At 32.5% G+C, this 21,602-nt stretch overlaps 2 protein-coding genes across 5 annotated transcripts in view; one reads left to right on the top strand and one right to left on the bottom strand.

Annotated features, from left to right (window-relative positions):
- Positions 1-21,602, top strand: part of LOC123679769 (potassium voltage-gated channel subfamily H member 8) — a 444,333-nt gene that overhangs the window by 19,727 nt on the left and 403,004 nt on the right. For 2 of the 4 annotated variants that reach the window (XM_045617253.1, XM_045617252.1), the window contains exon 2: positions 17,797-18,030. In XM_045617253.1, coding sequence (XP_045473209.1) covers positions 17,797-18,030 — 234 coding nt within the window. Of the gene's footprint in view, positions 1-10,292; positions 10,692-12,052; positions 12,344-17,796; positions 18,031-21,602 lie in introns of those variants that run through there. The other 2 variants (XM_045617254.1, XM_045617255.1) reach the window with 2 other exon arrangements.
- On the bottom strand, positions 194-1,262 carry LOC123679776 (testis-specific serine/threonine-protein kinase 1-like). The gene has a single exon (XM_045617262.1). It carries the CDS (start codon positions 1,162-1,164, stop codon positions 280-282), a length of 885 nt encoding a protein of 294 aa, XP_045473218.1. The 5' UTR covers positions 1,165-1,262; the 3' UTR covers positions 194-279.

Here is a 21,602-nt window from a genome sequence, read left to right as displayed (position 1 = left end):
CGATAGTTTATCTGGATCATTTCTATTTAATTATTGGTTTGCATAATTTTTCTTTAAAATTCATTCAGCACGTTCCCTTCTAAACATTATCATAGTTTCAGATGAAACATTTGCAAGAAAGGAAAAGTGTTCAAGTCTTAGGTACCTACATGAATTTTGTTGCTTTGTTTTAACGTCAACTCAAACACATGCAATACTAATACTTGTTTACTCAACAGAAAAATTAATAATAGCTATCCTCTTTTGAAACAACACCATTATAATTTGATGGAAATAAGGTCAGTACATTTTAGATTTAGATAGTTCATTATCATGTACCCAATCATGTTTCAGAGCTTTGCTCAAACTCAATCGTAATATTGGATCAGGTTCTAAGAGAACCCTTATCAGATGTTTTGCTCTTGAACACAAGGTATCTGTGACGCTTGATCTGAAATTCCAATTTTTATTCATCTGGTCCTTCAACAATTTCCTCATATTTGAGTCATCGAAAGGCATGGATGCGTTTAGCATAATGAATAGAATGACACCTAGAGACCACACGTCTGACATTTTGGGGTTATAAGGTATACCACTGATAACTTCTGGAGCTGCATAAGCGGTGGAGCCACAATAGGTTTGACTTAGAACAACATCGCCATCTTCGTTCGTACAGAACCTAGCAAATCCAAAGTCTGTTATCTTTGCATTGAATTTTCCCGATAAAAGTATGTTTTCACACTTTAGGTTCCTATGAGCTATGTTCATACTGTGAAGGTACTGCAATCCGCTTGCTATCTGATGGAACCAAACTTTGGCTTGTGTTTCCACTACCGCCCCATTTACTTTGATATAATTCAGTAGATCACCATTAGGAGCATATTTCATGAAAATAAAAACTCTAGGGCCTCTTTGTAGAATACTATGAGCTTGAATTATATGTGGATTCTTGATTTTCGTTAAAATATCTAATTCTCGGAGAAAAAATTTACGAAGTATATCTTTTGGAGCTTTCTCTTTATCGAAAATTTTACATGCCAGTCGCAGCTTTTTAGGGCCAGCCCCATCTACGAAGTCTGCTAGATGCACTGTGGCATAGGTACCTTTTCCAATCTTCTTACCAATTAAGTAACCCCTTTGTTCGAAAACATTGACTTCGGAAGAACTTGGCATCATCTGTTGCATGATTTCGCAATATCCAGATATTGCAGCACTGAAATTTTTTATACCAGATTTCTCATTTAGTTTGACATTACGCTATACTTCATTTTGATTGAAATATCAACTTCAAATCTCTATCGTCTATGTCAAGAAATTTTGTCTAAGGAACTAAGGAATTTAGATATCGCAAATGAATTGAATAACCACAATTCTGAAATTGTTATTTTCGAAATGTGTTCATAGTGAATTTGAAAAACATAATTTATGGATCAGTATCTTCACTTATTCTTAATGCCTCAGATTTTTATATTTCCCAAAAAAATCTTATAACAACATATAGTATGGGTTTCAACAAATGAAAGTTGTTGATTTCCCAACTTCAGGGATGTTTCGTCAGATTATTTTGAGCCGGAAATAGTCCCAAACGTTTCAATGATGACGAATCCATCCTCAATTTCGTTTCTGTTCATCCAGCCGACAATGTACACAATAACTTGAATGACTTAAAAATATGATATTTTCAGGATAGGTTCGAATCTCGAATGCAGCAGTCAATTTCGTGAATTATTAAAATCTGACTAGGGGTTCCGTAAATATATTTCGAAATGTTGTTTTCCTGTTGAAAACTGCAGGTTCAAACGAAATGAAAATTAGCATTGGGACGTAAAATGGCATTGAAAGCTCGGATGGAGTAAACAGAATTATCGTACATTCAAGAATATTGAATGAAAATTACCAAATATTTCCGTGACCACAGAACCGACAGATATGAATGGTGATATCGTAGTATCCAAAATTCCTAATGTGACCATAAAATCGACGGTGTTGGGATTAAAAGATTCATAATTTCGAACACAGTGCAGAATTTCGAGCTGATCACATCATCAGAACTATACAAAATTTTGAAAGAATATAGGAAAAAAATACCAATATTTCTGTGATTGATTGTTCCATCGATTCAATATTTTGCTTGTATGCATAAAATAACCTTTTCGAGCACTAACAAAATTTCGTATTAATAGCTTAATCAGAACCACGGAAAATTCTAGTGAAATATCAAAAAATAATACCCAATTTCGTGAACACGTAACGGATATAGTCTAGATTTTAGGTGGTAAATAACAATTTCAAGTATGTGCAAAATTTTAAGCTGATCATTGGCTTGCAGACAATTTTTTTATTCCGGAAAAAGTACCTCCTCGATAGGTAGCTCGGGTGGTAGAACACTGGACTAGTGATTCGGAGGTTGCGGGTTCGAGTCCCGCTTGATGATGACTTTTTTCGGAATCAAAAAATTGTCTGTAAGTCATTGTTTATTATGCTATTACTATATAAAATTCAAGCAGAATAGCGAGAAAAAAAAGCTTCAACTATTCCGTAGGAAAAACCAGTTTCGCAGGAAACGTCAGAATTTCATGTGAATGATTAATGGAACGGATACGTCAAGGTCGTTCAGACGGAAAATTTCAATTCGCTTGCAGATCCATCTGTAACATGAACAAAACTTTTGTTTTTTTTTGTCGTAGAATTCGAATCTGCAATAAGAAATAGGGAATTCCATTTGAAATTCCAAAGTTGATCCCCGTTCCCTTCACAAGGAAAAAGTTTTAGCATAAGTGGAATTCCCCCTCAAAATCGCATCAACTTTTATCGAAACATTTTTCCGTAAGATAATTTCCTTTTCGAGATTTTTGACTGATTCAATTTAAAAAAATCACCCGGTATAATAAATTTCGTATTTCAAATGAAACTTTAATCGTTTGCCAAATATAGGGAACCAAATACTCATGCTGAATTTCTTGAAAATTAAAATCCATAATCTAACTTTCATATATGGAAGAAATATAATACCGACACAGCTCTAGCTGGCAGAAAGGTCGTGAATAAATGGGAAGCTATCAGTCACAGGATAATTTGGAGTCACAGAATGGAAAGGATGTGTAGAAAAGATATGAATCAACGGGACTAACGACGATGAAATTGAAATTTAGGGTGAAAGGCTCGAAGGTAGATTAATTTTGGGCACATTCAATTGAAGTGTAGGCAAAAATTAATCAAAATCTATTTGAATTTAGGGTCAGCAGGTACTTAATAAACAATATTAATCACTAAAATTTTGAGAGATGAATAGATTTATTGCCTCATGTTTGGAAAAATAAAGATTTTCTTCTGTTTTTGAGAACTAATTCATTGATATTTGATACAAATATCTGCAAATATCAATTTTGAAAACAAAGTTGAGACAAATGATTAAAAAGTTGATTAACATATTCGGTGGACACCAAGGTTTCCGGATTCAACACGGTTAGATTCTTTCCTTTTGTTCCATTTGAAGAACAACATTTATCAATTTGAAAATCTAACGGTCCACTGAGAGAAATCCATAGTAGTAGTAACTGTTATTTATTGTCAAACAAATGGCCACCGACCTAGGGTCCTTCAGGCTTTAAATTTACATTTTTTTTATACTTCAATATAATACACTTTATAACATAAAATAATTATTTAACTGATATTTCAAATTTTCAAAAGAGTTTGTGTAGGGTGTTTTCTTGTTGTATTGTTCAATTATATTCTGATGTTCAATGAGTTAAGAATGAAACTTCTTGTTGAGTCTCTTGATTCTTTCATTTATCTGTTCAATTCCTGTCTTTCCATGTAAAAATTGATTAGGGGGATTATGTAGAACATTATTTGGATGTCGCATTCTGGTTATTTTTCTCAGGGCTACAGTTTCTGCTACTTGTAGATTTTTCATTGCTATGGATTTGCAGTTTGCATACAGTGGGTGAGCATATTCAATCAAGGGCCTGCAAATTGTTTTGTATAGTTTTGCTGCGGTATGAATGTTGATTCCTTGTGTCTTATATGTTAATTTGGTAAAATATGTGGATCTGGAAATAGTATTTTTCTTTATCATCTTTGTGTGAGCATTAAAGTTGTATCTGTTGTCTATTTGAACTCCTAAATATTTTATAGTTGGTATCGGTTTTATATTCATTCCATTGATAATTATAGATGGTGAATTTGGGCTGATTAAGTGATCAAAGATTATATTTATTACAACGTTTGAACTTTGAACCGAGGTTTGAATGCTATGAATCTCGTGTACGGATTGAAACAAAACACGTATATGTTGTCGTTCCATCAAACAGGGAAATTTCGCAATACGCTCTATTAGTGTGACGTCACACACCGCCATTTTTGGTTCTCCTGTCAGTGTTCGGAATCCAAACAAATGAATTGTCATTCAAATTAGTACGGTGTCGTTGAAGGAATTGGCTTATTTTCATAAATGAGAGTATTTGAGGAACGATTTCAGTATTAATTGATAGACAGAAGGAACAAGGTTAATACCAGTAAGTTTGAATCCTGTATCATTCCCCAGATTTTTTAAAAAGCCGTGTTTATTAGTTGCACTTCAAGTTCGAACTTACTGGCATTAATCTCGTGCCTTCTGTCTATACACTAATAGTAAAATCGTTCCTTAAATAATCTTATTTATCAAAATAAGCCAATTTCTTCAACGATAACGTACTAATTTGAATGACAATTTGATTGTTCGGATTCCGAACACTGACAAGAGAACTAAAATGGCGGTAAGTGACGTCACTAATAGAGCGTATTGACGAGTCCAAACGGTATAGTGAGATATTTGAAAGAAATGGTTGCCCTAGTATTTATTCCCCAAAAAGATAAAAATATATAAAGATTTTGGAAAACATTTTCAGGAATTTTTGCTGACAAACTTTCGTGATCCCTGTAGCCATGGGACCATCAGATTTGATCGATCCACAAAAATCCACACTGCACAAACACTATTCCATATCTTACCCCTCAAACTCTATCAAAATTCGGAATAATACTCAGATTTTGAGCTCCGAAATGGGACCCGAGGAAAAGAAGGCATCTCAATGTAACGACTATTTTGGAACTCCAGACCTGAAATATCAGCAGATCACAGAATCAAAAACGTCACAAATCGCCCAGAAAATCTTCTGAAACAGATTGTTTTTCCGGAAAACCATTTGTTTCTGAAGTATTCTGAAGCGATTAGAATTAAAAATTTGAATTTTTTCTGTATTTTCTCAGTGTTTTCCTACAAATTACTAAACTCTGAGAAATCAGAGTAGAGAACAACTACATGTGTTACGTACTGCATTGCAATTCCGAAAATAAAGAGAGAATCGGTTGTTTGAAGTGTACTGTTTATGAAATATGAGATTAATTTTTATGTAGATTTGATTTGGTCATGGTACAAAGATTTTAAAGAGAAACTTTTTTCCAACATTTCGATGGACATCTTCAATTTAGCTAATCCTTGATGTTCTTAACATGAACTTAAGTTCGGAAACGCAGAAAGAAAATAGTTTTTCTTCGGTTTCTTTGATCCATTATAAAATTTCTTTCGATACGAGATCTCTGTTTCAATGTTTTTTATCCCGACTCTGTGTAACTTCTCAGAAGATTGTTGGCGATGTCACTGTCCTTTTTCACAACGAAATATATTTATCGATCTATCTCTGAATTCAGAGTAGGATTGATCTTAGAAATCAGGCTTATTTATATCTAGATATAAACCCCGGACTAGCAATAAAAGCAAAAGTCAGATATTTATACCTTTTATCATCAACCTTTGATGATTGAACTCAAGCTTCAATTAGAAAACAAGAAAAGTATCGTATTCATTTCAGATTTACGATCAAGTCAGATACCTTCGATTTAATTGCCACCTACCAGGATTGTGGTTTATTTTTGAAATAATTATGCCGCCAATGTTTACCACGAAATTTCTTTTTTGTTTTGCCTTATAGTTTACGTTGGAAGATGGAGTTGTTTTGAGTTTGAATCCCAAATTGGAATCAGGGTGGAAATCTGTTTCATAATCTTTTGTTTGGACTATTCGAATATCAGGCTCAGTTCATTCGATGATAGATATACGATATTTATTCATTTCGAATATTTCATTTGACCCGTATCAAAATAAGCTTAGGTGAAGAGACTGTGGCATTGACGTAATGAACGTTACACCTGTTATTTGTGTATATCGTATCGTACATCATATTTTGAGAGTTAAGTCGGATCAAGGATGAAAAATGGATGGGAAATATTATTTCTATCGGTATGGTATGTATAGGATGTTCCCATTTTACATCGATGAATTTATGCTAAACAAACTGAGATGGGAAATTGAAATAATATCTCCTGATCACAGGAAATGTTGAACAACGAATTATATTGTCTTTATTCATTTATTTAATCAACATAAACTGGAATCCTAACAAGGATCACCCAAATACACCAAAAAAAATATGAAATTTACATTTGTGAATGAACATGAAATGAAGATATACCTAAACTCTTAATAATATCAACAATATAACAAAAAATAGTATATTATTTCATCAGAAGTAGCACTTTTCATGGCGAGCTTGTGTATATTATAAATTGAAAGAGAGCCTCAAAAGTCATTTCTTTTCCGAATTAAATAGTAGTAATATATTATTTTTATTTTCAAACGTTTTGAAATACACAAAAATCTGGAGATCAAACTTCAAATAAGATCAATATACGATCCTTATAATTGATTCATCAATGGAATATGCCTTGTAGTATAGTTACAGTTATCATGCTAAATTAATTTTGACAGATGAAGTAGAATATGTAAGTTGATAGTTATCATTGCTAGGAAGTAGAATATGTAAGTTGATAGTTATCATTGCTAGGCAACACTTTTCCCTGGGGCGGACTAAAAAGTAATTCATCGTTGACATAGCAACACTTTTCCCTCCGGCAGAGGAAAAGTAGAACTGTTCGATAATATTGTCAGTCAAAATATGACGTTGTTATGTAAGTTTGAAAAAAAAATTGTAATTTCTACTTAAGTACGAACACATTTTTTTCCTAAAAAATATTGACTTATGTTTATAATATTAACTTATAAAACTGCGCGATTCTCAAAAAAGTGGAGTTATAAAGGGTGTTACTTGAATATTTGGCCATAGCCTAGTGGTGAATGCAGGCCATCCAGGCCTATCAGCAAAATAGGTTGTTATGTATCCTGTTGGTTTCGAAGATACAGGATGATTCAAGAAAATTGACCTCAATTTCATATATCCATAAATTTTGTGGGTTTGTTCACTCTTCAAAACCTTTTATGTAATTTTGATATGTTCAGAGCAGTACCCAATCAGGTTCGAGTTGCAGGGATTTTGCGTGTGAATATTGAATAACAGGATTGATAACGTTTTCAGAAATATGGAAAAATCAAGCAAAATATGACATAAAAAAGCAAACATTTTAGTAAAAGAGATCAATAAGACTATAGAACTATAGAAAAATTTGAGCGGTCTGAATATTCTCATGATTGTAGATCCTATTGGTTTTAAATTCGATCTGAATCTCTGATTTATTAGCTCACCGACAAACTTTATCATGTAATTTCTACAGAAAAATATTATGGAAAGATATGTCCGACTTCAAATATTTAAGGGAAAAATAGCTGCAGAAGTTTCATTCATGTCTAATTGATATGATTTATTAATAACAAAAAATTTGACTTTAAAAAAAAAGCGTAAATACACTTGTCAGTTTATTGTCAGTAGGTATTTTCATTACGATAAATATAAAAGAATATGATATCGGTATACTCTTCCATGCTGTGAACGTACATTTTAAGGAGTAAATTAATAACTTAGTACCAAGTCTTGAATTTTTGCTGCAATTTTAGTGACATGAAACACGACAATTAAAAAACCTACCGATAATGTACCGATAAAAGTATTTACGCTTGTATCTAAGCATATTTCTTAGTTATTAATAAATCATATCAACAGACATGAATGAAACTTTCGAAGCCATTTCCTCAAATAATTGAAATGTTTTCATAATGATTTTTGTTGAAATTACATCACCTTTCATGAGCCAAAGTTTGGCGGTGAGCTAATAAATCACCCATTTTAAGCTTCATGCAGAATTTAGTTAAATATCGTCATCAGAACCATTGAAATTTTAAGAGGAACATCGAAAAAAATTACCTTATATTTCATGCTCACTACACCAACAGTGTTGTGATTTCATATGTTCATATGAAATAAAGAGTTCAAACTCTGTGCAATCTTTCATCAGAATCATAGAATATGCATGAAGAATATTGGAAAAAAAAATTTCACTATTTCCGTGTCAGATGATCTGATCAGAATAGAATTTGAAGATGTTCCTATTTGTCTCAGTGAATTCAACCTTATCTTTTGTGGACGTTCCTAGCTTAAAATTCGAAAATAACAGACATTGTGACAAAATGATCTGTCAAGACAGGCAGATATTATATTTTTTTTCCTAGCATTGCATTTAGTAGTAAATTTTCAAAATATTTTCGAATATACAGAATTTTTCATTCAAGATAAATAAATAAAACTCTTGTTTCCTCTATCTATGAACACTTCATTATTTTTAACATATTTCGATTATTCAGTAAAATTGAATTACTTTTTCACCGATACCTATACTTCTTCAAAATTTTCGGTATTTTTGAATTATTCGACAAAAATTGAAGTTTCAATTACAGTATGACAAAAAAATATTTAAAAAATTCAATAATTCGTCAGTTTATCAGTACCTACTGAGACTCTGCTAATTTGTCTCAAATATGTTTCCTCCAAATGGAACATCTATATTAAATGCAGAAATATTTCAAGAATAAACTAGAAGAAAATCTGAACAAGTCCGCCGAAAAAAAATTCAAATATCTGCCATGACTAACCGGTATATTTGAAATTACGACTTTCCTGCGGTTTGAAATTGAGAAAACTCCAGAACGGTGCTTTGTAGAGAAAAAGTGAAATTTTTTGGTAGAGAATTTGAGAGTTACAAACTTTATTCTACCTTTGTTTTCGGTAGCTTTCGCCATTTTGAATATACAAAAAACAACTATATGTGATCTCTGACTTTTGGTAGAAAACAACGCTTAAGCGTTTTGGGGACTTTTGACACAGCTTTCAAAATGATGTATTAAAGCCCTCTTAAACTTGTTGGCAAATTTTTTGTCTATTTTGACTAGATTACCAGTCCTGTGTGACATGTTTGAATTGCGGATACAACGTTAGCTCTAATTCATGTGAAATTTGCTCTCCAGTCTCCATCGGAAACTGGATCTTGCTATTCAATTGCAGTGAAAAAAGGTATCGGATGTATTGAATTTCGTCGATGGGAATATTATGTGGATGAAGTTACATGCTATGATACAAGTAATTTAATCCTAATGATGAGATCTTCCTTTGAATTTTCATCCAAACTCGAAAATTATTGTGTCTATCGGTTGAGTTGAATTGCCAACGTTGGTGAATAAGAATGACTATTTTGAGAGAAAGGCATTCTTACAGAAAAAAAAACCGGGATGAAACACCTTAAAAATTGGCTGAGAACGCCTCGCCAGAATACGAACATTTTCTTGCGTCAATGCAAAGGGCCTCGAAAACTGAATCTTACCAACATCAAATTAAGGCCTTGCTTCGTCACTATTTACTTTACTAGTGCGATAAAGAAATCACTAGGTGTTATCTTACAACACGAATATATTAATAATTCTGTTAATAAACTGTTTTGATTGGATTTTATGAAATCAAGCTTAGTTTATTTTCACAATATTGAATCAAAACAACCTCGTATGGGGTGTCCAAATTCGTTATCTAGTGAGGGGATCTCGGAATCCGTTTTAGCTAGAACAAAAATGAATGACACATTTTGGGGCCTAATTTTCGAGATAATTAATTTGGTAAAAACATCAAACTTATAAGAATAATAAAAATATAATAGCATAATATTTTTGATGGCTTAAACGACAATTGTTTAATTCCAGAAAAAGTACTTCACCGAGCGGGACTCGAACCCTCAACCTCCGAATTAAACAATTGTCTGTTAAGCCATCAAAAATATTATGCATGCTATTACAATTAATTCCAGACATCAACCAAATTTTCTAATAATGAACATATTTTTATCACTCTGAGGGGACATCCAATCCTATACATATTCATCATTATTCTATAGTTAAAATGAATTGAATTGAGATTTAAGTTTATCACTCTATGCTTGAAATAACGAAATATGTCTATTTTATTGACAATCATTTTGACGTTTGTGAACAACGCTTTCAAAATGAAATTTTCGGCTGATGTTTGATATGTTTTATCAAAATGAGTGAGTCAGACAGCCTTCCATCCGATATCAAAGAAGTGTGCCATTGTATCCCTTTGCCTGAACAAACCTACCATCGTTTTTCCCAATGATGTGATGAAAAAGGAAAAGAAAGGTTTTATAATTATATTTATGGCTTATTCTGACCAGTTATAGAAAAGTCGTCCAGTCTAGAGCTTATTAGTCAATTTTGAAGCCAGTACCTAATACTTTTAAGGAAGCTGTGGACATAGGCAAATAAACACTATTTGATCAGACAATCAGCAGGATACATGCCAAAGAAATCTAAAATAAAAAATAACGAACTTGTAACGACCTTAAAGGAAGCTGATTATGAGAAACATACGCAGAAAAAAGTAAGTTTTTAACATATCATCAGATTGTAAACCATTGATATTTCAAACAAATGGCTGAAAAGGTTTTCGACAAAAAGTTTTTTTTCAAAGTTTTAGATCATTGAATTCTCGACAATTTTGTATTCACAAACTTTTTCGTAAAACTAATATCAATTAAGATATAGTCGATCAAATTTATAGTCCAGTAGTCAAAGCAAAAAAAATGGGGTCTGCTGGAAAATATTCCGAACTTGATGAAACTTCTACAGATTATTCGGGGGTGTTGGGGGATGACTCTGTCGAGTTATCTAACACGAGGACCCTGTGCTTACTTGAGGAGGGCCGAAGTAACCCTACATTTTTGGATTTTTTCGGGTTATATACGAGTACAATCATTATTTTCAATTAATTCTTGGTTATTATTTATTGATTTTACCCAGTTGATCTCATTATTAAGGTTCAAAATAATTATGGGTTGAAAGGAATTTACAGTTAGGTGATAACATGCCACGATAACATTGAAATATCTACTCTTCACATAAACATTGGCTTTTAGTCAAAGCTACTTCCCCCGTCAACCTCCCTATGTTCAATATGTCGATTCGATATTGAGGAGTAATTACTATAATTACCATAAAACGGCTGTTAATTGTTAGTTAGAGAGGGTCAAAAGCTCTGTTTTTTTGCCAATTTTCGACATTTTGAGAAAATTCCTCTAATTTTGATGGGCTGTATCTCGGTTGATATGAGCTTTAGAAAAAAGTTTCGGTGAACAAAATTTTGTTCACCGAAACGTTCCTTTCTCAAAGTTGAAGATAATTGAATTCCTTATAATTATAAGGAATTCAATTATCTTCAACTTTGAGAAAGGAACGTTTTGGTCGAAAACTAATTGAGTTGAAAGTTATAAGCAAAAACCGAAAAATGTCCAAAAATGTTGAGGTTCTTCGGCCCCTCCGCAAGTTAGCACAGGGTCCTCGTGTTGGATAACTTGACGGAATCATCCCACACCACCCCCAAACAACCTGTAGAAGTTGAATTAAGTTCGGAATTTTTTCCAGCAGACCCTACTTTTTTGCTTTGTCACTGGACTATTATTTTGATCGACTGTATCTCAATTGATGTTGGGTTTACAAGAAAGTCTGTTTTTACAAAATTGTAGAGAATTTAATGGTCTACAACTTTGAAAATGAACGAACTGGTCGAAAACTACTTAGTTTAGAAGTTATGAGCAAAGAACTGAAAAATGTCCGAAAATGTTGAGGTTTTTCGGCCCTCCTCAAGGTAGCACAGGGTCCTCGAGTTGGATAACTTGACAGATTCATGCCACAGCACCCCCGAACAACCTGTAGAAGTTTCATTAAGTTCGGAATTTTTTCCAGGTTAAATGTATTCATCTACTGGACTAATTGAAGTAAAACATTTATAGTTTTGTTTGATAAAAGAATAAAGAAAATGGTGCTAATAATCTGACTGTTGAAGGGTGCACCGAAACATGTTCATGGCTGAAAATATTTCTTCCAGTTGAACGGTATTGAGAATTAATTGGTACATCCAGTATCATTGCGGAGAACTACTGCCTAAATTAACAGGTCGATTGACATGAAAAACTCATCAAGCAACAGTCAACACTGCGTTTTCTGCTTGAGGTGAAAAATGGATATTTATTGTAGGTAGGTACCTACCTATTTCATCATTTCCGATGGTATCAGAGCTACTGCTATTTTACGTCGATAATGAAACCCGAACGTGTTTCTGGAATTTATATCCTATTTAATTGTCATAGGGACGCGCATTCAGTCTATCTGGAACATTTGGGATACGTATGTCGGATATACCTTTAAAAAGGATTGACACATTTGGCGTTATATGTTGTCCAAATAAATTTAGTATGTATAATGTTATTGTAAATAGATCACAAAGTAGATTCGCCTCGTTTATATTCGATTTGAAGAGTTATCAATGGGATCTATTAAAGAGTGTTCCAAGTTGGAGTGTTGAAGTTTGATTTTTTTCTCAAGTTTTTTCCTCATAGCATCTGCACTTCACGAGATATTGAACTGAAATTTGGCAGATATAGTCAAATTTAGAGTTTACATCACCTGATATTTCGATTTCACATCCACAGGTTGATATTTTCCTGCGATAGAACCCATTTTTTCCATCAGAACTTTTCTTGATGGACCATCGGTAATTTGAAAAAAATGTGGAAATGATTTGATGCTAAACTCTTTGGTTTCTTGTATTTTTGTTGTAACTGCTACCGATTTCTAAAAATGAAATTTTAATAAATTCTTTCGAAATTTCTAGAAAAATCAAAATTATCAGAAAAATACAAATGGTAAGCTGATATGAGTTAATGAATTTCTGGTTTTTATGTTTATTATCCCTGATCAAATGCTAAACTTTTTGATTTCTTGTATTTTTGTTGTAACTGCTACTGATTTCTGAAAAAAAATTTCAATAAATTCTCTCGAAATTTCCAGGAAAATCAAAATTATCAAAAGATCCAATTGGTAAGCTGATATGAGTTGATGAATTATTGGTTTTTATGTTTATTATCTCTGATCTGATGCTTGACTTTTTGGTTTCTTGTGATTTGTTATAACTGCTACCGATTTCTAAAAAAAAATTTCAATAAATTCTCTCGAAATTTCCAGGGAAATCAAAATTATCAAAAAATCCAATTGGTAAGCTGATATGAGTTTATGAACTATTGGTTTTTATGTTTATTATCCCTGATCTGATGCTAAACTTTTGGTTTCTTGTATTTTTGTTGTAACTGCTACCGCTTTCTAAAAAAAAAATTCAATAAATTCTCTCGAAATTTCCAGAAAAATCAAAATTATCAAAAAAGTACAATTGGTAAGCTGATATGAGTTAATGAATTATTGGTTTTTATGTTTATTATCCCTGATCTGATGCTAAACTTTTTGGTTTCTTGTATTCTTGTTGTAACTGTTACTGATTTCCAAATAAAAAATTTCAATAAATTCTCTCGACATTTCCAGGAAAATCAAAATTATCAAAAAAATCCAATTGGTAAGCTGATATGAGTTTATGAATTATTGGTTCTTGGTGTTAATTATCCCAACCTTCAGATATGATCTATGAAGATTCAATAAAATCGTACAATCATCAGAAAAAAAGGGCTACAAGATATACCCCCTATCTCAAAACACAGTGTTTGTAGGCTTATGGTTATAGGAATTTTTTTCTTATAATTATCTTAGTTTTTGTTCATCTTGTTTGTTAATGACTTCTATAGATAATAAAGAATTTGCTTATGCTGATGATTTTTAAATTTATGCGGAAATATCATCTGCTTATGACTGTTTGAGTTTGCAGGAATACATGGATGTTATGAATAGGTGGTGTAACAGCAGTAAATTTCATCTGAATGTATCAAAATGTAGCATTGTGTTTTACACGCGGAAAAAGGTAGTGCCAGATGCACTTCTTTCTTCCTTCTTCTGAATCTTTCTCGGCTTATTGAAATCAAGGACCTGGATTTGGTATTTGATACAAAGGTTTTCTCTCGTACCACATACGAGTATTACTCAACTGACTTTATTGTCATGTTGGATATATGGTTTCATTGTGCGGAACGCGAGATTGTTTGATAATTCGGCAAAAATAATTTACTTATTTAACGCGTTGATCAGATGTAACGTCCAGTGTGGTTGCCTTATTTGGCGCCCATTCTATAATTCTCATGGTCACCATCTATAGACTGTACAAAAAAGGTTTTTGGAGTGGCTTTCATTTCGTGAGCATGGACTGTACACGCCTACGGGATACGTCCATAAAGGATCTTATGATCAATATTGAAGAGATTTGCATCAAATTCATTCATGGTTTTCTGGATAGTAGGATTGACTGCGTAGAGTTGCTGAGTAAACTAGTACATCGCCCGAATGCTAGAACTAGAATAATATTATTAATATATACACCAAGAACTAATTTGCTTTTGCTGAGTTATATCTGTGATTTATATTCAAGATCACGCATGGCGTTATATTGTAATTGATTTCCATTTCTTTCTTGTATTTTGTTTTTCTTTTCCGGGGCCTGAATACTGTCTGTTGGGGTGTATATGGGCTGTTTATATCTCAATTTTTATTGTTTTATTGAGTTACTTTCATAATATAGCATAGATTTTTTTTATGAAATATTGATTTTGAATTGATTGTTGTTTTTGATTTCTTGTAATTGGTTACCATACCGGTTGGAAATGAAGGATTATTTTTATATTATTATAATATTATATGAAATCTCTCATTTATATTTGTTTCTCCAATTCAGGAACATTCTGTAAACTCTAAAAATTCATCTTTATAAAGAAACTTTTTGGAAGCAGGTTTTGTCCGGTAGATATAGCTGATTTTGGGGACTGTTGATGCTCTTTAGCTTCTCCAGTTCAGTTTCATAGATAGAATTGGGCTCCAGGTAATGAAAACTACAAGTATTTTCGACATTGAAATGAAACACGTGTTTCTATTTTCTTATGTGGTTTTTTAATTGATGAACCTTTTTTTGCCCTGAGGCAGGGAGAAAGCTTATGTCTTCTCCAGATGTTAAGGTAAAAAAATTGATGATAGATTTGTGGAGGACTCTCACCTCGCTAAAACCCCACCTCTTTTCTTGAGAGGGATCATCGGAAAAGGCTCTGGCCTAGACATCTGAATTCTGATAATAATTAATGAACCTGGAAAATAAATTCAACTGCAAAATTTCTTCTTAATGAGAATGCTGTTGAGAAATTATTATGAAAATAATATTATTTCGAGTAACATATAGAGTATAAGTATAAGAAATTTTTACATGTCCCCAACATGGTTAGATTACGTTGTCGGATTGTGATATATTTTCACATCCACAATTTTACTGTATCATTATGAATGTATATTGTATTGCATGAAATATATTTATTTGAGTGATTCCCGATTAAATATCCAAATTTGAATTTTTGGAATCCGATATTTTTCCTAATTGTCGAATTTATAATGAGATGAATATTTATTTTCTGTATCTACCTGCTGAAATCCAAGGTTTGGCAACTTTTTCTCTCCTAGTGTCATCGGTTGTTTCACATCGTTTGGCGCGCTTGAAGTTTGTTTTCTGAATTTCTGATATATTTAGGTATTTATTTCAATATATTTTGAGTTAATATGAAACGTTGATTCACTATGGGACATAAGAAGTGTTTTCTCTTTGGGGAAATCTGCGAATTGAGTGGAATATCGTATCACTGATATGTGTTTTCATTTCCGCGAGTTTCATGTCACATTTGATAGTACATGTTGGGGACAAAATTTGCTTGATAAAATTGACATATGCTCCCTCTATCTATGTTTTTTACTCTGAGGAATAACCAAACTCACGAAACCCTTTGTCGGATCTTAACCGAGATACCTGAAAATTTCTAGGTTTTTTCGTCAGATAGTTGTCGTGTTTACGGCCGGACGAACAGAGTTGTCGGACAGATTCGTCATCAGTGAGTCGAAATTCATCGTTCAATTATATTAAAGAAGATCATTTCCGGCCCAAAACTCAAAAATTACAGACATTATGACAAAATGATACGCTCAAAGAAAGGAATATACAGTATTTCGACTTCTAATCTACACTCTTAGAATAAAGATAGAAGGAACGGAAGTTTAGTGTCGCCAATCACAATCTAGCTAGCCGATTGTGTGTGCTAGCCATAAGCGTGGAAAATTTTGATTTGATTGTTAATCCTTTATCAGAAGTCCTTTTTTCATAACTTCATAATAGCTACATAATTAAACTGAGAAAAACATTGACCCTTTTGAAGCAAGTGAAAATTTTATGAATAAATCACATTGTGAACTATTTTTGAGCATCAATTGATAATTTCGAAATTGATCAAATTATGTAACGCTACTGCTATAGTGTCCCGTCAGACAAGGAGTGACGAATGTCGTTATCAAAACAAATGCATCAGTTACAAGGCGATTTCCGTTCCTCTTATTAATATTCAATAAGTATACACTGTACAAGTTTCAACGAGCAGGTAGATTATCAGCATTTGGATATGAAACTGAATCCCCTGTAATAATGGACCTGTAATACCTATTAGGTATGTCAGACAATTTGGACTGAATGTCACGAGGATCTATCCACGATTACGTCATCTGCTTTGAAAATCATTTTCGCGAAATTACTGTTGTCCTACATCATCTCTGTATCATCAGAAACCGGACAAACATATATGTATATAGTCGTGTACATGATATCTGAAGATTCATTACTGCTTCATGACATACAGGCTGGCCACTTTTTCAATGGGATTGTATTGGTAACTTTCAAACCATAAGAGTTAGAAGGTCGGTCAAAGTTGCATGCATAGAAGCATTATCAAGCAGTTCAAACAAATCGAAATTATTAAATTATTATTATTAAATTCTGTCATTTTGATTTTTCTTTTTTTCCCACTTTATTTCGAATATTATCAAAAAATGTTACAGGAATTTTTTATTCGACAGTAAATTGTTCTCAATTTGACGTAATCAGATTTCGTATCCAACGTTTCTTACTATCTGGGCCACCCTCAACCTCATTTTTTTTCAATACGGACCTGATTTTATGACAATTTTCGAAATAACTTTTAACGCTGAATTCAACGATATATCATATAATGTCATTCAAAGTTGATTTTCAGGTGATTTTGACCCTTATCCAATTTTCTTTGGGTCGGATCTGTATTACCTTTATTTAGTTCAATTAACAACATGCAATATTCTCCTACAAAACTGTTGTCTTTTTTGCAGTAAAATAAGCATCTGCAATAAATAATAGGGGTTCTCATTTGAAATTTCAAAATCCTTCAAAACTGTAGTTGTAAAACAAAGTAAGTCAAGAATTTAGAATGAAGAACTTGAGCATTCAAGATGCATTAATTGACACACTATCTTCAAAAGTTATGCCACTTCCGATAATCCTCTCGAATAGTTTAGTTTATACGTGAAACAGAAGATTCAAGGATGTCATCGCATTGAAGGTCCTCTATCTCGGAGAGTGAAATTCGGAACTAGTAATGTTGTTCCACAAATAAGCCACCAACAATTGAAGCCTCTAATTATAATCATATCTTTTGTTCCAGACAGCAACTTCGTGTTAGGAAATGCCCAAGTACCGAGCTTATATCCCATTGTGTACTGCTCAGATGGATTCTGCGAACTCACCGGCTTTCAGCGAGCACAAATAATGCAGAAGGGGTGCGCTTGCAAGTTCCTCTACGGCCCTGAAACCAAGGAGGAACACAAATCGCAGATCGACAAAGCGTTAGAGTTTAAGAATGAACTGAAATTGGAGGTTATATTTTACAAGAAAAACGGTGAGTTTTGGCGAAATTATCGAAGATTTTAAAACTGTTAGCTTTTTCCATTCATCATCAAAGCCTTTGGGTGGTAACGTCAAATTTCAGAACACGTACTATCTGTGAGACTGGGAACTTTTAGAACAAAAAAAAAGGGATTTACAATTTTTTTTTTATTTTTATTGAGGGTGCTCAAGTAGTTATTACTTTTCAACATATTCCTTCAATCACATGATGAATTGAAAAAAAATAGCATAATATACAGGGTGATTCACAGGGATGGCCTATTAGACGTTTATGGAAAACTAATCATAATTTCGAGCTGAAAATTTGCATATTGGGGTTTGAGACAATGGTCTTTCTCCCTAAAATATTTTCAGATCTCTACAACTTCCGGTTATACCGGAAACAGACTACTACTTCCTTATTTCAAATGGCTCACCCAGTATATTATTGCATCATTAGATAGTTTTTTTTATGGCAATTTAGGCAATATGCCATACCTTGGGTAAAAATTCAACGGTTCATCAGTTATTGGGATTCTTATAAAAAAAAAGGTGGCGATGAGGATTCACATTTTTTTGAATATTTCAGCAGAAATTTGAAAAAAATTGTGAGAACCATTCCGTTTTTCTGAGCTTACCATAGGTACCGGGTTTTTCGCCATAATTTGACCCCCCCTTCAACTTTGTTACTGAAAGAGTTGCAATAAAATGTTTCTTACAAAAGTTTCACGAAATCAACTAGCGTTTTTCAAAATGATTTCAAAAAATGAAATATATACAGAGTGGGCAACATATTGATTGCAACTTCTTTTTTTCAAATGGAACACCCGGTATATTTTTCTATATTTGACTATCTCTTTTTCCCCTGACTTCGAATATATTACATATGTTTGGCCTATCTCCCTTATTCTGAGTACCACAGAGTTTCAAATTTTAAGTACCACCTGGCAGGCTGAGTAATCAGTTTTCAAGTGGAAGGCTGCGATATATAATTCGAATATATCGAATTTTTATTTTCCTGTCAATTGCAAAATCGCCTCATCAGAAGAGCACTGATGTGAAGTCAGCAACTTTTGTGCGCAAATTTCACTTTTGGCGATTAAAAATTACATTGAGATATTTGTGATATTCAGGGTCACCATTGATGGTTGAATAAACGAACACTCAAATACTTAAAAAATTATTTTTTTTATATTTATATTGAAAAACTTTCATCAAGTATACTCAATTAAATTTTATGATTTGAAGTGATCATTTATTGATAAGAGTCTACGTCAACCAAAAGATAAATTTCAAATTTCTAGAATTGTTTTTCAATTGTAAACGTCGATTTGTATTTGACGAGAAGAACAAGAATTATATCAATGGCTACCTGTCCTAATTGATTTTCTGCAAATTCGAACTAGAGAAGCAGTTATTGTCAGGTAGTTTCGAGATTCCTCAATTGCAATTCTTGTGAAGTAAGTATACAATTGAGTTATTCAATTTGTTAATCGCGTACCTTATTTGTACAGTTTTGGTTATTTCGAATTTTCTTTTGGTTGGTTAATAATATTTTGTCACTATTGGAATTGTATTTCATGAAAAAAATCGAATATATCATAAAGATATATTATGTTGGGAAGGAAAAAGGGCTGAATGTTGTCAATTTTTCATATAGTTATAAAACTTCATCAAGTAGACTCAATTAACTTTCATAACTCAAATACTTACTTCCGGTCAGTTCTCTTATAAACTCATTCCTTCGGAAAAAAATTGATTTTCATTTGTGCACTTTTTTATAAAATCTAGTAACTGTTATTTCATTCGGGGAAAATTGAATAATGAAATGATAATAAATATATATATTCTTCAAATATTTACAAATATGTATATATATACAGTAGTTTGTTAGAAGATACAGTACGGTTTCATAAATCAGTCATAAATGTATAAATAATTAACATGCATAAATATCATGTCTGCACAAAGGACACAAACTGCTCTCTTCAAGCCATTCTGAAAAACAGATGTAATGGAATTCGTGGCTACACTTTAATATCAATACCAGGCCATCCATTGGATCCAAACATATTGAACATTCTTCTTCAATTCTGGAAAAAAATAAACCATTAAAACACCTATCTTGTAGTTCAACCATCTATTCAGCAAACAAATAAGCAAAAATTATTTCATCGATTTTAATTGAGAATTAAATCAAAGGCAGAGTCGAAAATAAAAAAAATTGAATTTCAAAGTTTCGAAGTGATATAAGCCAAATAAAAATTAACTTGAAATTAATTACTCACCCCGGTTGTTTTCCATCACGGTTCACAATCCTTATTTTCTTTTTCAATTTGGATTGATATGCTAATTCTGCATCTTCGTTTTTGTTAAAGAACTTCTTCGTCAAATAACCGAAAATGGCACTAACCGAAAAAAAAGATACGAATTCCAACATGATTACCTACTGTTTCACTTCAGTGTACTCAAATGATCTCTGTTGTTATCAGGTCAATAAATATATCCTACCACATTAAAGGACTAATCACAAAACTCAGGTATATACATAGAATTGTTCTTCTTGTTTCCTTGCTTCAACAGATCTATAGGCCAGCAAAATGAATATTTAATCTTTCACACGAAATAAGACGCGATGTCTCTTCCGCTTGATGTAACCAATTGTTCCGTACAGTTTAATGTATATTTAATGAGTATTCAATCTTTCATTCGCAAATTCGAAGAAACTGTATAGATGGTAATGACAAAATGATTTCTCATAGACTGAAATATAACATCTTCATTTACTATTCTACTAGAAGTAAAATTAACTCCAATCGGTTTTGAGCAAGTACTCAAAAATTTATACAGCGATTACTTTTTTGTAGGTATCCAAATTATCTTCCTATAGAATAATTATTTCCGGTGAAATTCTAAGGGCCAATTGAATCATTCAGAAAATAAACATGGTTTCCAGAATCAATGTTTAGTATTAAGCAATGTTTATAATTTCTACCGATTGCACTTTTTGATAATGATCGATGTTTTGCTCAACAGGAGAAATGTTTGGCAACATTGCAAATTATCGACGGTTATCATAGAGAAATCAGTAATTTAAATTTTCTAGTATAATATTTTCTGCTCTTGTGGCGACATAGTTTACATAAATTATGAATTTCTATTATAAATTGTCATTAAATGATATTTCACGATTTGAATCTGAATCCATTTTTCAATTTTTTAATTCCTCAAAAAACCAAACACAGAAAACCAAATGTGACACAATCAGGTTATGTCCATAGAGAAATAACGTTAATGGTTCTTCTTCTTCTTCTCAAACAGATCAACCTTCTGCCAGTATTGCGTCTGTTTGAGAGAGTCTGAATATGGTTATGTAATAAGTCATATGTTTTGAGTTGCGCAGAACCATTGACCTAATATCAAATTAATATTACATTAATATCAAATTAATATTAGGTTTATGTCCAGAACCCTGTTTAAAACTAATCGGGAAGATGAATGTGTAAATTTTCCTGTTAAATGTAATCGGTGATTAGGCCACATTAAACGTCATTTAAAAGACGGTGCAAGAGAATGAATCAATGT

Source organism: Harmonia axyridis, chromosome 5 (genome assembly GCF_914767665.1).
Source record: "Harmonia axyridis chromosome 5, icHarAxyr1.1, whole genome shotgun sequence".
NCBI classification, from domain to species: domain Eukaryota; kingdom Metazoa; phylum Arthropoda; class Insecta; order Coleoptera; family Coccinellidae; genus Harmonia; species Harmonia axyridis.
The sequence above is the reverse complement of the archived record's forward strand: the minus strand, read 5'-3'. Positions and strand labels throughout refer to the sequence as shown.